Source organism: Cynoglossus semilaevis, unplaced genomic scaffold, assembly GCF_000523025.1.
Source record: "Cynoglossus semilaevis isolate Cse_v1.0 unplaced genomic scaffold, Cse_v1.0 scaffold1615, whole genome shotgun sequence".
NCBI classification, from domain to species: domain Eukaryota; kingdom Metazoa; phylum Chordata; class Actinopteri; order Pleuronectiformes; family Cynoglossidae; genus Cynoglossus; species Cynoglossus semilaevis.
The window spans coordinates 64,161-81,959 of record NW_007585135.1 but is presented as its reverse complement, the minus strand read 5'-3'; the positions used below and the strand labels follow the sequence as shown (position 1 = coordinate 81,959).

The window sequence follows — 17,799 nt, the reverse complement described above, 5'->3', positions numbered from 1 at the left end:
AATGTCCCAGTAATATGTATGTTGTTGGAAATGTTATGTCCCTGTCATATGTTCTACTTCATGTGTTACTCATCTTATAGCCCAGCAACTTTGATTTGTGTCTTATTACACAACCTTTAAAAAGAATTAACAAACAACACTTTACCCAAAGGTTTAAAATAATCTGAAATTTTATGACTAGTTACAATTCCACACCAGAACGTTTTACTGTGATTAACTTGGTCCTGAGCTTTCTGCTTGTTATTTGTCCTATCTCTGTCAAACCTCCCATTGCCCTACTCACAATTTCACTCTCTCTCTCTCTGTCAATCTATGTCCCTCTTCCTCCTCTCTCTCTCTCTCTCTCTCTCTCTCTCAGGGGAGACAGTGTTGTTGTTTGTTGTTTTAAGCCACAGTTTGCTCCCACCACTCTCAGGAGAACAGAGGACATACAGCTAGAGCACAAGTTTTGTCATGCTGTGCTGACAGGGACTGCACTGGATAACCTACTGTGGACAGCATCCGATGGGATTATAAGACTTTGATCGGCTCACTTTTTTCCTCCATTTAGAATAACTCCGCGGGTTGGTCCTATGTTCTCTCAGACTTAGTATCAGATTTGTTGGATCAGATTTTCTTTTCACACTGAAACATGTCTTTTTTACATTCATGAGGAATTTGGTTTCATATGTTTGGAAAAACCTGAGTTTTTTCTCTTTGGGAGTACAACAAAAGTAGAAAATACCAACACAGACGTGCCTTGGTACGTCTGTGATGGTGAAGTGAGATGAAGGATGAGTGAAGCAGCAAACTGAGAGGAGCACTGACAGCTGACACCATCCTCACTTTCTCTTCATCTGATTTGGCTGCATACTTCCACTGTCAGAGAGATAATACACTAACTCATTCTGCGTTATCTCTCCAAGAGTCTATTCCTTTTTAGGCTGTCCATAGTCCTATTCGGACATACGCACACACATTTGCCACAAAACCAAACAGACATGTTCCATCACCAGGACCAAAATCTGCCAATTTGTTGTACAGTGTATCTGTTTTAAAAGAACAGGGAAAACCTGGCAGGCCTCACCCACTGTTGATTTCACTCCTATCCGTGCTCCTCACACATGCAGACGCATTATTTGCATCTGTAACCTTACTTTGCATCTGTCGTTGTGGAGTTTTTTTTTCTAACATTGTGGCGAGATGTGGAGATTATGTCAAGGATTTTGGACAGCTTTTCTTTTTCTTTCATGACAGCATGGGGCTTTTTATTGCACCCCAGAAAGTAACTTTGCACATTTTCTCCCCTCTCAGAGATGCTATTTGATTCCTTCTGTACTTTAATCCGGTCCATAAAATGATGAACAAAGACTGTCGCTTTTCAAGGAAGATGCATGGCCATCGCAGACACTCCTGCATTGGGTATGTATCCAGCAGTGCATTTGTGATTTCAGATGTCAATGAGCGCTTAAAGGCAGTGTGGTATGGAGGCTTACCGAGCTGTTCCAGATAGGCTCTGTCAGTTACAGTGCAGGGATAACCAGGAAACGATTTGACATGTTTCTTATGATCTGGTGCTATGAGTTTGTATGATATGTTTTGCTTTTATTTTGTTACTTTTTCAGTTGTTGGATTTTACAAAAATAATGGATGGTGACCTAAACTGCAGAGCTAAACACAGAAGATTCACAAAACCTCACAGAACACCAGGTGTTTATGTGATGGTGAAAAAATTAGATAATTGTTAATAAATCCAATAATCTGTTTTGACTTTAAGAAGTGAGTGCCAAATAAACACAGTAAGGTTGAGGAAGGTTTTCAACATGAATGCTTACTAAGAAGCATTAGCATCAGCTAGCTGCCAGCTGCATGTAGCACTTTCAAGATACACAGTGTTGTTGTCATTCCTCATTAAACACCATTGTTTGTGTTATGTATTTTAAATGCGATAGTATCTAATATACACAAACATCATTTTACAAAGTATAACACAGCATTCTATAGCAGAGGATACTGTAGTTTATGAGGCATTACCACAAAGTTACCGTGCAGAACAAATATATAGAAAAATATTGGTAGGATTGTTGGCTAAAAGCAGGCATATTGATTAAATAACTTATTCTTCTTCATTTTCCGTGTACCGGGACTCAATAGTAGTCAAAATGAATTGTCTACATTGTTTACATGAATCAACAACTCCATGCACTGATGCAGAGGCATTATGGTTAGGCGTTGTATGACTATCATGTGACCCTGTACTTTTGGGTGTCATAAGTGAAATGATGAGATAATCCATGAGAGTTGAAGTCATTCCCAGTGGTTTTTGGTTGAGGGCTGGCTACACCCTAGACAGGTCACTGGTCCATCATAGAACCACAAACAACCATTAACAATCACCTTATACTAGGGATGGCTAGATCTGATAAAGTCTACATTTAATATCTATTTATGTAATATCCTGCATATCTTTGAACTGTTGACATTAACCAACATTGCAGGAGGAAACCCCACACATATACGTAGATAAAATAACATATAACACTCATCTTCAACTACGTGGCCTGACTGATTATTTATTTAATGAAAATAAAGTAAAATAATTTTTTTTTAAAAATCTGATCATTAAATTGTTAAAGTTGGCATTAATTCAGGAAAAGAAAAAAAACATCTAGTACAGTTGTCATGAGATCACTGCAGCAGAGGCTATTATATAAATTCAGCAAAGACCTGGTCTATGAGACAAAAGAGTATAGACATCGGAAGACACAACATGTGAATGCAGATACATAGACACGAATCTGGAGGCGATGTGAAAGGTAAATTATGAAAATGAGCTCCAGCACACATTCATAAATAATCTTCTCCCCTTACTCACAGCAGAGGGTGAAATAACACCCAGAGGGTTTTTTTGTCAGTTCAGTTTTACCGTAGTGTACAGCGTGGCAAACCTCTCTGAACTCTGGGCATAAGGCATGTGCCTCGCGAGAGTGTCATCCGTACTCTTTCAGCCGTGAGCCTGTTTGGATCATATGAGGAGATCAAAGCAGTAGATTTTACACCACGGACAGAAAAATGTTCAGAAATCTGTACTGAATGTTCATGTACCTGATTACTGCATGAAAACTTAAACTTGGAGAGAGAGAGAGAGAGAACCTGGAGGTTTTCTTTAGTGTGAACAAGTGGGAGGCAGATTAAAGGATAAAGTAAGGAGTAAAGGCTGTGAGGGTGGATGAGTTCCAGCACCTTTCATCAAGCGTCTGTTGAAATGAATGGAACACAAATCAAATGTGGAAAATGGTGCAGGTGTGGAATGTATGGAGACAAGCGTTAGGGGTCATGTTTGACAGAGGAATAGCAAGGAATTTTAAGGTAATGTTTATAAGACAGTAGTGAGACCTGCTATGAAGAAGGGTTTAGAGGTGGCAGAATTGAATGTGCTGTGGTTTTCACTGGGAGTGACCAGGATGGACATGTTAGAAAAGAGCAGATTACTGCTAAGGTGGAGCATTTAGAGATAAACAAGTATATTTAATATACTATAAAATGTATGTTTACCTTTACTTATAGAGTCGTTTAACTACAATCCATTTTTTTCTGACATTATTGCCATGTTCATGTCAGGCCCCGAAGAGATGTAAAATGGGCCAAACACACAAAAAACAAAGTAAATGCTTGTAGTCCAGATTTGTCCCTCACAATAGAGACAGCTCTGATTCTCCTCTTTTGTACTGCGAGTACCAGGGAACAGTATGACAAACACACACAAACACACACACACACAGAAAGAGCGAGCAAGTGAGAGAAAGAAGCTAGTTGAGGAGATGTCATTTATCAAAAGTTAAGATTGACTGACAGATTGGCAGCACGAGTGAATACATGAATGAATGACTATAAAGTTGAGATGGTGACGATGTTGGGATGTAGATGATGCTGCTTCAACCTGTTAACGTATTAGGTCGTTGGCCTACTTTAACACCTTTTTCTATACTTTAGGATAGTTTGGGTATTTGACCAATGTCTGCTGGTTACTGTACTAATGTTTTATCAGTCCAACTTTTGATGATTAGTATAATATGTTTTTACTATTTTTATAGTACATTTTACCTACTACAGCCTAATTTCTGCAACTTGTGTTTTGCTTTCTATTAGTTCCAATTGAATTACAGATTTTTATTTTGTTCCTGTTTTGTCCCATCATTTCTTTACCTCTAGCTATCCTTCAGCTCTCAGTGTATAGTACGTCTTACTTACTCCCTTTTGAGTGACCACATCATGTGAATTCCAAGGGCAATTCCAGATGTTCTCGTATGGTTTTGCCTGAAGGCTCTGTGCATTTCTGATCGTGCTGTGCAGTCAAAGTTAAATTGTCTCGTGGGGATCAACCGAATTATGAAATTTGAGCTTCAGTGTAGCAACTTAAATTGAAGCATCGCTTAGGATGTAACTTGCTAGCAAAGTTATGTACATCTGTATTTGACTGTAAAGTGTCAAGTGAGGCCACTTTATCAAAGGGCAACAGTGTCAGTGTCAGAGGTCCCGATATAGCTGCCCACCCCCATCCCAAACACACAACAGGATCAGTCAATAGGGCCAGTGTGGCTGTGGTTGACTGGCTGCTGTGTGCGTCACTGCTGTACTCCATATTTTCAGCATGACTGATTTCCCCAATCGCCTCCAGAGCCTCATCGATTCCCGTGGCTGACAGCAGCAGCAGCAACAACAGCAGGAGCAACAGCAGGAGCAACAGCAGGCAGACACAGTGCTGACACTGCTGATGCTCAACATGAACAGCCCCACTGTGTTTCCCCACACAGCGAGAGAGGACAGGAGAGCATCACTGCTGAAAATGAGATGTACAGAGACTGGTGCTGTGTAACAGTCTAAATTATATACATACATGGAGTTTAAGGCCGTATCTCATCCACATAGCTTTATTTGGTCGTTAAACTTTGAGCGGTAGCAGAACAGCTTGTGACATCCTGCCTTTTAAGAGCAGAGGAAATGTAAAAGAACTCAGGTGCAGACCGAGTGTAAAGATTGATGTGTGACAGAAGTGTAGAAGTAAGAGTGATGGTTAAGGTTAACAGGATGACAGCATGTATAGTTTGGAGACAATGACACATGTGTGTGATATACACATATCTAGCCTTTCCCAACCAGCAGGCGTGGACTCCTAGTGGTACATTTGGGCATTGCAGAGGGTACAGTACATACGAGTAGGATATTTTCTCAGTGTATTTTACATTTTCAGGTTTAAAATGCTTGCTTAAAGTGGAGTCGATAATATACATGTTTCTATATTTTTTAATAATTGAATAATAGTCAGATTAATATTTCTGCATTTGGGTCATTCTATAAAAACGATGGAAGTGTCGTTACTTACTTTTGCAGACACCAAAATCCATTAGGTTGACCTGATAATCACATCAATCAAACATGTTCAATACATAAAGACTGACCTTCTATTGAGGAAACAAAGTTTATTAATGTAATGTTCAATATTTCATTTTAACTATTTATTTAAAATGCCAAGTTCAAGGAATTGTTTTGTGAACTAAATGCCACTCACACTTACATTAACATTCCATGCAATACATAGACCCTATTAAAAATATATAAATAGTAATATCAAATAAATATCAATCACCCAATATTACATCATTGTTGTTACTGCTACACAAAACACTGTTATTTTGAAATAATTCACTGACCTCAATTTTCTTGAGCGTTTTTAATGATATATTTTTTTTAACTGAAACAAAGCCAATATCAAACAGATGATCAATTTTTGCTGTTCTAATCAATTGATCACTTGATTTCTCTCATTTTAAAACCATCTCAACCTCACCCCCAATTTTATCTATAAACTGCTCAACAGTTTGGATTTTCTCTCCCATATCTGAAAATATTTTAATTCATATGTATTTGTGCTGGCTGTCAGCGGTTAGATCATTAAAAGCCCATGACTGTTCAGTGTAACCACTAGAGGGAAATGCTGACTTAGTTTAAGAGTGGAGGGAAACCTGCAGCCTGTACTGTAGACCAGACCTGGGCACAAAGGGCCGCTGTGGCAGCAGGTTTTTCACAGCTCAACAAACAGGTGAGAAAGGGATTTATTGTTGGAACTGAAGCGCACAGATAAACTATACAACCAAGTCATTAAGGTCTTCTTGAAGAAAGAAAGGAGAATGGATTTTGTGTTAAAATAAGTGTTGTGCAGGACAGCTGTTTTGGTGAGTACAAACATTTTATTTATTTACTTGCGTATTTGTTGATTTTTTTATGCGTCAGAAAATAGCCCATTTTGTACACAATTATTTGTACTCATACATTTGATTAAAAAGTAATTTGCAACAGTAGAAATCAATCAGTTATCAATAGAAATCAATAAAGGTGACAGACATAATGCTGACTTTAACCAAGTAAGAGCTGTCCTCTGTACCCTACACGTTACTCTGGCCTATTTGCAAATAATGCATTAATAAACCCATAACTTAAGAGCCGGCCATAATTTATAACACTGTCTTGTTTTATAAGGTTCCAGAGACTGGTTTATCTTGATCCTGGCGTCCAAGAGCCTCCGAACATGGCTGGTTTAAAGAGCGCAGTGAAGACACTGAGCAGAAACAAACATTGGTGTCTGTATTTCTTCCTGCACACACTCTCTTCCACCACAGTGACGCAGATACATGAAGCTCTGAGAACGTGTGGGTAATTCTGCCAAACAGTGACAGGTTCTGTGTGCATGTGCGCGCGCCTGTAAGTGTGTGTGTGTGTGTATATACCAGTGAATGTACAAAAGAAAATCACTCTATTCTTCAAACTGCACATGAGAACTATTATCCCATCACGAAAAACTGTCAAACATGCAGGTCGAGGTCAACTTTTAATTCATAACATCCTTTATCCAGCTCATGCCAGGTAACTGTCGGAGGAGATAAAGGATTTTGTTTTTATAAAGCTAAAGTCAGATGGTTTAGTTTAAGATAGAAGACAGAGCTCAGATATTAACACAATCAAATAAATAATTACAGGCATTTAGGAAAATTGGTTTCAAAATCAGGTTTAGATTAGGTGAAACCCTTCTGCTTCATGAAGTGTAGCATGTGTTTCATTTTCAATCATCAGAAAATATGACTACGTAGAGAATAACTAATACAAGTTTTCCTTCACTTTCACCTCTAACATTTTTTGACAAGATCTACCTATCACAGGACGTATTGTTTTTAGGCTGCACTGGAGGGAATTTGAAATAAATATTGCTATTTCAATTTCCATTTAAAGATTATGGAACTTTTTTTTTCTTAACTAGATAAGGTTTATTCTAATGTTATGTTATTCCTAAAACCTGTGTGACAGATATGACTTAGTGTTTATTAGTGTCAGTAGGTAGGTTTGAGAGTGTGTACATTGGTGAAGTTCTTGGTGCACCTCAGGCTGTGTTCCAAGTGTAATACCCTGTCATACTTATCCTGTCATCAATCTCTTTACCTAACATGGACAAGACGTTCTTAACACAAACACACACACACACATACACAAATAGAAACACATTCTCCTTCTGGGTACGATAAAGTAATGAGTACAAAGAGAGAACGTTGCCCTGCATTTGTAAAAGGACGTTGTTGAAATACTATTTTTTTGAATCACTACTAATTTTTTAGGCTTGAAAACAGATCCTGATGAGGCAGGCAGGTAGACCATCTTCATTCCTGAGGAGTGCATATTGGTTAAAGTAAGAATAATTCCACCATACATCCACTTATCATTGCTCTCATTCAAGCTAATTTGAATCAGAGTAAGAGGGCAGAACCTTTACCTCCATATAGGGTATATTTGATCAGTAGTGATCAGGTTGACATATTCTAGGCACTGTGCAGACATTCAACATGACACTTAGATGACAGGACTATATCAACCGTTGTATTATCATATTTTAAACCCAGAGGCAGTGGTTTACATCCCAGCAGAAGAGCATCCTGCGTCTCCTGTCTCTGAAGTTTCTTGCGGCTTCTTTTTTTGCCTGCCAGTCTGTGACATTTAGGCGCCTTGTGTGGAAAATTGTTAGCAGCATTTGGTTTGAGCTTTCTTTTATGACCAACAGCCAGTGTTGGCTCCTTTGGGAGCCGTAGTTGATGAAATGACTCCATTTTGCATTCATAGAAAAAACATTTCTGCATCTGTGTTTGCCTTAGTTTTGACATCTCCGTTCTTTTAGGTAACCGGTTGGTAACATCCATTTATTATGTCAATCTGTTGTTGATGAGATGAGGTCGCGAAAGGGTGTTGAGCAGAAGTGTCTATGAGAATGTGGAGAGAGGGTTAAATGGTGTTTAGAGATGGCATCAGGAAGTTGGATTTGATCCCTCCCCCCATTCTGAGCTCTGACCTCACTCCCTGAAAACTTGTCCCCCCATGTGCTGCAAACACACACACACACACACACACATATACTCACAGAGTCACATGCCTGCACACACTTGCTCTGAGGCACACAAACATAGAGGGAAAAGAGAAAGAGGGGATTAGAGACAGCAGGGCTACTGTGGAGGAGCAGAGGAGCAAGTTTGTTTACGGGAGAAAGAGTGGTCCACGTTTGTTCTGTTATAAAATGTAAAGAAGCCAGGGAGCAGAGGAGGAGGAAGAGAGGGAGAGTTAGGGAGGGAGCGAGGAGCAGCAGACAGAAATGGAGAGGGTGAGGGCAGCAGTGTTGTGCTACATTTAGCATTGAGACTCAGACAAGGTGTACAACAGGAACTGAACACTGCAGCTGTGCAGGGACTGCTGAGAAGAAGAGGCTGCTGGTGGACACACAAACAAGGCGAGGGGAAACACTCACACAAGTAAAGGAGGACCTTCACCATCATCATGAATTATTCAGATCAGCTCAGGCTTAGCTGAGAGTTGCACCCTGTGCTCCCTGAGCTGAGCTGCAGCCTTAGGGAATGACCAGTCCTGGAGAAACCGGACAGAAGAGGAAGCTGGATGAGAGTAGCCATCAGCTCAGGAGAACCAGGAGTGAAAGCAGAGAGGAGTTTGGTTTAGGGCAGGCTGCAGAACCATGAGTGTACCCACCAACTGTGGCTTCTTCTACTCTGTGGAGAGGACTGTGACTGTGTGCAGTGGCAGCAGATGGGGATCACCGTGTGCTGTCAACAGGCCCATAGACATCATTCAGAGACACAGGCGGTAAATAAGAACTTAATCATTAACTCTGGTGACTTTAAAGTTTCTAATTTCATCACTTTTGTTCTTTTTTCACTGTTTTTGGACGTCGAACATTAGCCCAGATATTGTACTTCTGATTGCTAGCTGAAAACAGTTAAAAAAATGTAAAACAATGAATGAGAAATAAATGTAAACCTAGATAGTTATCTAAGGGGAAGCCACAAACAGTCAAATGTAGCCTTACATAAAAACCCCTCAGCAGATATGACTGTACACAGGATTGTGTATAAAGTGTGTCAAGGTGAGGAATTTTTGGGGCTTTTTTCGTTGGAGATAAAAGTCAACGACTGTGGTGTAGCAGGAATTGTCAGAGTGGAGGTCGTTGGGATGAGGAGCTGAGATTGTTGCCTTTATTTTATTCTTATCTTATGAATAATAATGGTAATTATGTACCAATTACCAGTGTCTGAAAGTCCATGGTGTGGCTAATGAAAGTTTGACTTTATTAAACATTATATCTATACTTTAACAGTGAAGTTAATGCTTAATATTTTGGCTAACAGTAAGCTAATTTAGTGCTTTTACTTCTTATTATTTCCATAGTTTTGTGTAACGTGTACTTGTAATTTGTAGTTCAACTATCTAGGTCCAAATATTATTTGTGTTGTTTATAGTCCTGGGTTATTTAACTATTCAGCAGTGCTGGCTAACTGAACATATTTTTTCAGATTGTTAAGCGTCTTTATTAAAAGTAGCTCAACATGATAAGTTTTACCCTGTAACACTGGGGTCCACACTGGTTTTCTACTTCCTAACCTTAACTGAAATTATTAATTTGATTTTGTTTTCTGGAATAACACAAAGAATCTGTATCATCAAATCAGAGCAGGGTCTTGGAAGAACGATACCATCCAGATAGAGTTGTCGTAGCTGTTCTTTTTTTTTTTTCTTACACTGATTTACTGTATCTGAAGTATTCTCATGCTTGTAATTGCATCCTTGCAAAGACATAAACAACTTGTGGGAGGTTGTAAACCTTGATCGTTTGACATCAGACACCATACAGTTTTATGTTCCTATCCGTTAATCACAAAAGACAACAGCCAGACTACGGTAGGCCGTTCTCCTTAGATGGATATGTGGCAAAGGCAGGCATAACTTTTATGTTTATGTGAGTGCAACACTCACTATATAAATTACAGTGTTGAATTCAGCTGTTCTGTAACACTTTATAAATCCCTGGATCAGTAGGGACGATGTGTTTTTTCTCTCTTTCTTTTCAATATCAGGTTTTAAAGGTGAGATTCAGCAAAAATTCCAAATGGCATATTTGCTAACTGGTCTTGTGTTGTGTGGTATTTTTTTGTATTGATAATTCTGAGGATATTTCCCAGAAGGCAGTCAGTACAAATGATAGCAGTAATACCCAAGTTTCTTTTGGCTTTTTTGAATTTCTGCTGACCCCAGAGACATTTTCTCCCCTAGAATCAGTGTTTGGTAGTGTTTGTTCCACTGTGTTGCAAATACAGATTTTAATTTAAAAAATAAACTAAAAAAAAGTAAAGTTAAATGCTTTCCTCAAATCCACAAAGGTTAACAGTTCTGTCCTGGCTCTCCCTGCGTTCTTAGGATGACATAAAATTCAGTGTAATCAGAGAATGAACAAACTGTTTAACTATAAATAAATACATTCCATCTAGCTACACCAAAAATAAATTGTGCAGACACTATTCCACATACAACCATGTATGCTGTCATCACAAATCATAAATTGACCTTTTGACATTTTAATAAGAGATGGAAGAAAGGACAGTGTGGATTAAATCCATAATTTGTTAGTGATGTACATAATCTAAGCCGTTTTCCTAATATCTAATATCTTTGTGAGAAAACAAAATACAGAGCAGATATTTAAATACTATTGACAGCAGATTAAAAGGATCATTTTCCTGATGCCTGTGAGTTATCCCCATCAGTTTAAGCCACTTACATTCCTCTCTCAACACCAACAGCCCAACGCCTGCCCACAGGCCACTGATCTCATTCTCCTTAATCTCGCCTTCAGTCAGCCAACAACAGGAGAGCGTAACAGCGGGAACAACGGCATTGTGCAGGTTACCACAGCCAAGAAGGATATGAAAAAAAAGCCTAAAGATTATTTTGAAATAATCCACTGACAGCCAGTTTAGGCCTGAGCTTTGCTGTGTGTGATTCATACATCAGGTCATTTAATATGAAATATGAGTCTCACAAAGATGACAGGTTTTGGCAGGTTTTGAACAGAGTGAGCTCAGTGTTATACATGCATTCTTAAGAACCTCCAATCCTCCAGTCAAATTAACCAGGGAGGGAAGGAGAGGGGAGGAGGGGAGAAATGACATTTTTATCTCAATAATTCATCAAATCCTCGATCTTTGAACATTGATGGAAAAGAAAGCGCTCAAACTTGTGTTACGTGCGTTCATAAACACTCATCTTTGATACATAGGTAAAGCGTCAGCGCCAGAGGTCAGGTATTATCTCCATTCTCCAGGTCAGTGTGGGCCATGACTATTTAATCCAGGATTTTACTCACACCACATGAATCTCCTAATTTGCACACGCTGTGAGTCATCCTCTACCTCACACAGACCACAACTGTCACTGCTCCTGGCAGAGCAGAGCACACTTCACAGCCAGGAGGTGTTTGGGGTAATAGATGTTTCTAGAAGTGTTTCCAAGGTTTTTGGTTATATGGTCGCCCTATTATAGTGGTGGTCTGGCCTGCAGCGGGCTTCAGGGTCGTCATTAATCAGACAGCTGGAATGACAGGTTTAGGGCATTTTGTAGATTATATAATGTAACTTAAATATTTTTAGCTTAATATGGTCTTAAGTAGTTATTTCTTGCTGCTTGTGCTATTTGCACTTAGAGACATTTTGGGGGTCAATTCTTTTCTTTTTTTTTACCATGTAAACTGTCAAATTGTTTTTTGATTTTTTAGTCTAACTTTTATTTACAGATTTCCTAAATGTTATCTGTACAATAACCAGTTATCGACTGTCCAAATGCCTAATCAACAAACAGTTTCCACTGTTTAGTGCATCGGAGGTCAGCGGTGAAGCTGTCAAACTCGTTGCTGCATCTGTGTTTTCCAAAGGAAAGATCTGAGGAAGAGGGCTGGTCTCTGAGGTAGTGATTACAGGCGTCACTGAGGGGACAAGACAAACCTTTACAAACTTTTTTTTAAACAATTTTCTAAGCTCAGCAAAATAAACTTTTCTGATCAAATCACAGAGCATGTACCCACTAGAACAGTGAGACAGTAAAGGTTAATACTCTCTCTCTCTCTCTCTCTGTCTCTCTCTCTCCGGTTTTTAGTTGTTAAACAGATCATTTAGGTTGCTGCCAAACTTTTGTGTGTTTTTGGATGTGTACTTATATTAAACTATTACACTTATAATTATACTAGAGCATTTCAGAATATTTCCTCTTTTCACACATGTTATACAGACTTTTATAAACCTCAAAATGACTAAGGGGATGTTTTTAACCAACAAACAAAAGAAGCACACGCTCTACGTTTAACTTTAACAACTCACTTTAACAGTGACTCACTACATTTCACCTGTTTGGTCCAATAATTTTGTTTTATCTGAATCACACCAAATTCAGTGCAGTATTTTCTGGTGCTGTCCTTCTGTTGTGTTACTTTTCTCTAAAACCATAAAAAAAAAAACTTTTTTACTTTTAAATGGACTCTTAATCTTTTTTCGACTGCTGTGAAGGGGACGTGTGTGTACATCACAGTTTATGCATCAGGTAGCTGTTTCCCTCATGTATTTTAAACAGGCAGGAAGAGCCAGAACAGTAACTGAGATGAGTAGACAAACACAGAGGTCAGGAAGAGAATCTGTAGCTTGAACCTAATCTAAACTGCTGTAGACTGTTGAAGGAATAACCTGGCAGTGGGTAGAAGATATCATTTTCTCCTTTAACATAACAAATCCTGCCATTCTGGGCCACACTGTACTCCTTGCTGCCTTCTGCAGGGCAGTATAGTTGTCTCACCCTGTCTATTAAGTACCGTATTTTCCGCACTATAAGGCACACCGTGTTATAAGGCGCACCTTCAATGAATGACATATTTTAAAACTTTTTCCATATATAAGGCGCACCGCATTATAAGGCGCTACAGTAGAGGCTGTAGTTACGTTATGCAACCATTAGATGGTGCCGCGCTAAAGGGAATGTCAACAAAACAGTCAGATAGGTCAGTCAAACTTTATTAATAGATTACAAACAAGCTTTCCACAACTCCATTCACTCCCAAAATGAATAAACAGCTGTTTTATTATTTTCTCTGAGGTAAAGCATTAGCATTTTCGTGACACATCTTTAACATCTTTTAACAACAGCAAGGTATAACATTTTACTTTTCCTCCATTCAGTCAACACGCAAAAAACAGTCTGATACTGTTACGGTAAATTAAACGTTAGTGCAATCACAATATAGTGACACTCGTAATGTGCAAAAACAATAACAAGTGCAAAACAATAACAATAACAATAAAGCAATAGCATAATAACTGTAACCATCTCGCTTTATTGCCACGGAAACTTTGTTTAGTCTTCTTTACCTGGCGCAGCTCATCCTCATGCTTCCTCCACTTCCGCACCATCGATTCATTAACGTTAAACTCTCTTGCTGCTGCTCTATTTCCGTGTTCTACTGCGTGACTGATCGCCTTGAGTTTAAACTCTGCGTTGTAAGCGTGTCTCTTAATAGGAGCCATTTCAGGGTCTTTACACAAACACACAAATGAAAATGAATCGCTGTTTAATATATCCCAGCAGGCACCGCGCACTTCTTCTTCTACGGGGAAAAATGGAGTCGGTGGCTGCTTACCGTAAGTTGCGAGACCTGTCGCGGCTCAATATTGATCCATATATAAGGCGTACCGGATTATAAGGCGCATAGTCAGCTTTTGAAAAAAATTTCAGATTTTAGGTGCGCCTTATAGTGCGGAAAATACGGTACTTGAAAGTACACTTTGATGGAAGAAACGTTTTAATTTGTTTTTTGGGGCAGGGCTTGCTTTTGTAGAATACACATGTCTTTTTTACAACATCATATTTATTCTTTATTTTAATATATCTTTGACATCTTTCTGTACAAAACTCACCAGCTTTCTCCATTTTTTTTCTTTTAATTTTTATTCTACTCTCTATCTGTTCCAATCCCTCAGGTGTGACTGGTTGATATCCGTGTTACATGTGATGAATATTGTAAAAATCTGTTGAATCAGTCGACTGTGCTGTAACTAATTCCACCTCTGGCTGTGTCACAGTAAAGACTTGGGAATGATGAATGAAGGTTCAGATGACGGCTAACTCTGGTTTACGGACTCATCTCTTCTTTCACTCCTCTCACTCTCTCTCTCTCCCTCTCTCTCTTTCTCTTTCCTTCTCTCTCTCTCTGTCTGGCTCTGCCTGGTAGCTCCTGTTTTTTAATGCTACCCAGATGGGATTGACGTTGCTGTGACAGACTGTGACGCAGGCACAGTGTCGAGTATCAGGGCCACTGACAGGTTACCATCAATCACACTGCTTAACACTGAGCCACCTGTGTAACAAAAAATGCTACGCTAATTATCTAATTTACTCTTTTTGGTTCGTTGGTTAATAGCTCAGGAAATGTTATCACCTGTCCTCTGTCTCGTCAGTGAGACAGATCCCTGTTATTAGAACAGTATAATTGTTCATCTGTCACATGAATGAAAGTTTCAACAAACATATGCACGTGCTTTGTTGTCTCTGTATATTACACCCATGGTTTTGCGTATGTACTGTATATATATTTTTATTTAATATTTCAACCCTATTGAGATAAGTTTGTTAATGTTGTGCTTTTATATCTTAATATATATATATATATATATACAGTTATCTGTGCAAATAGCAAATAGAATAATTGTAAAATAATTGTGTTCTTGGCAACATGTACAAGTGGTTAGGGCTCTCACCTCAAAGCAAGAAGATGACTTCTTCCTCAGTTGGAACTAATGGTCTTTCTGTCAGCATGTTTCACCCTAGTGTGTGTGTGTGTGTGTGTGTGTGTGTGTGTGTTGATTGTCGAGCTGTTGTAATACCAAAATAGCCCAGAAGAGGGTCTACCTCTTCACAGATGGGTTCCAGTTGCACACTTGCACACACACACACACACACACACACACACACAGATCAAACCTCACTCACCATCACCTTAATGACGTGTTGGGTGATTTATTCTCACACACAGCATTTGATTTGATGTTAATGTAGTGAGTTTTTGTGTCATTTGTGGCAGAGGGAGGGAGACTCAGAATAGGTGTGAAGGTGTGACTGACTGGCAGAAGACACAGACAATGGTGTGATTTTTTCTTTTTCTGCAGCCACTGTATGAGTGTGGGAGTTTCCTGTCCAGACAATGAGCAGGCAAAGCCTCATTTCTGACTTTTGACCTCTTGAAAACACAAAATGAATCTGTTGGCATATTTACAATATGCTTGGTAAATTGTTTGTTTTAAGGCTGAGCTCAAAAAAGTAATGGAAGCTACTATATATACTACTGTATTTGTTTTTAGATATGAAATACTCAATTTCCCTACGCCAGTTTTGAAATCTTTGCCAAATATGAAACAATGATTGAGCTGTTGTGGCCCCCATGTGGCCATGGACAAGAGACTTTTTATACCCAGCCTGAACAGTTGCTTGTCCCTATCTGTGACCTTGTGATGAACTGGTGTCCGTTTGATGCTGGTCCACAACTACTTTTGTAAACATCCTTCTTCAGGCCTCTGGTGCATATGAACAAATAGATGTCACAACACAACAGCGTTGTGACTGTGTGAGTGTGTGTTTGTGTGTGTGTGTGTAAAATCATTCTGTTCTAATGATGAAGGACTGTGTTATGTTCATTAAGTGTTTGTGAATGAGAGTGAAAAGACAGAGGAGAGAGGAGAGCTGAAAGCGTAAAAAGCACTGAGGGAAAGACGTAGGCGATATTTTGATCTGTCATCTAATTTTAGCTCGGCATCGCCTTTAAATAGAAGTGTCTCCGTAAATATTCATGAATGAAGGCAAGAACCTGCTGCTCTGCGATGCAGAGGGAGAGAGAAGAGAGGCGAGAGGGAGGGAGGTCTTGGTGTACTACTTTTTCGCGGTGTCCCCGCCCCCCCCCCCCCCACCCCCCTGCACGTGTAGGATAAATTTAGCTGAACAGAGCAGAAACATGTAAAGATGCAAAATTAATGGCCTGATCAGCCAGGGGTTCAGAGTTGTACTCTCTGTCAGTGAGCCATCGACATGGCAGGAAGCAGGCAGGACCCAAATGCAGGACGGGTGCATGTAGTTTATTTATTTATCAAAATTTACAAAAATCACTTCCAAAGACCAGGACAAAGGCATACACAGAGATGAGAACAGGAACAGGCTTGATCAGGACTAACTTGACAACTAACAGCTACAACATTGACCAGCTACCATTCAACACAATGATCTCACCAGGACAGAGCACCAGGTGACACAGGTGAGACTAATTACAGTGACACAGGTGAGTGTGATAACACAGATTACCCCACATGGCAGACAGCAGGAACAGAAAACAGACAGACCTGACACTCTCCTCCTCTCTGCCACAACAGACTACAGATTTGTTCTTTTCTTAATCCTTCAATATCTGTTTCCCTCTCTTCTGCCCCTCTTCTCGTTTGTGTACAAGCAGTCTGTGTGTGAATCAGTCATGAATGGAGGGATGGAGACTTAGGCTCAACTGCTGTTACGTAACAGCCAGAAACACACTGCTGTCTTGCTGTAGTGCAGGAGACCAGCACTTGAGATGAATGAACGCTTCATGTTTTGCTGCAGTTGGTGCTGCTGTTGAGCTTTAAAGCCCTTAAAGAGAGCTGCAATCACATGTATGCATCAGTGCTACTGAAGGAAAAGCAGAATTTTCATATATATATATACATATATAAAACAGATGCTTCCCATCAGTATAAATCAGTTGTTCCAACAGTCAGGAACAAGCACTGCAGATGGGTCAGGACTCATTTTGCTAAGGGTCTTCAACTGCTTGCTGATTTTGCTTAACTGTTTCCATAGCATTCATAAATAACATATTTATGAACAGATCAAGAGTGATCCGCAGTCCTCGTCTCATTCAAAGTCAGCCGTTGATTGTTGTTTGGGAAAGAAGACGTCTAGCCAAAGATAGCTGCACTGGTATATGGAGTCTGTGGGCTCTGGTGTCACCGGGAAGACTGTGGGAAAATAGAGATGTGGTTCAAAGAAGACACGTGCACAGACTGTGAAGAAATGCCTCCCTCCCTCGTCCTTCTTCCTCTCTGTCGCTCTTCTTCTGTCAGGCTTTTTTTTTTCTCTCTGTTTGATCAGGAGGAACCCCCTTCTCACCTGATCGCGTTGCTATTTTTACCCTCACGCTCACATGACCCTGTGTCAATACAATGATGCTAAATCTGTCCATGCTGTTCACTCACAGCCCTGCATGCACACCTCCCACAGATATTCACACCTCACTCACACCCTGCCGCACAACTTGAGCCAAGCAGTTTTTACACCTTTAATTAAATGCACATCGTGTTATTCCAGTCATTTTTTCCCCTCTTTTGT

General features: G+C 39.6%; 1 protein-coding gene across 3 annotated transcripts in view; it reads left to right on the top strand.

Moving 5' to 3' along the window:
• Positions 1-360: 360 nt before the first annotated feature.
• LOC103398869 (cAMP-specific 3',5'-cyclic phosphodiesterase 4D-like) overlaps positions 361-17,799 on the top strand; it is a 30,476-nt gene continuing 13,037 nt past the window's right edge. Inside the window, exon 1 of one of the 3 annotated variants that reach the window (XM_017030949.2) lies at positions 361-1,401. In XM_017030949.2, coding sequence (XP_016886438.1) covers positions 1,337-1,401 — 65 coding nt within the window. In that variant the 5' untranslated portion in view covers positions 361-1,336. Of the gene's footprint in view, positions 1,402-8,040; positions 9,169-17,799 lie in introns of those variants that run through there. The other 2 variants (XM_017030950.2, XM_025053842.1) reach the window with 2 other exon arrangements.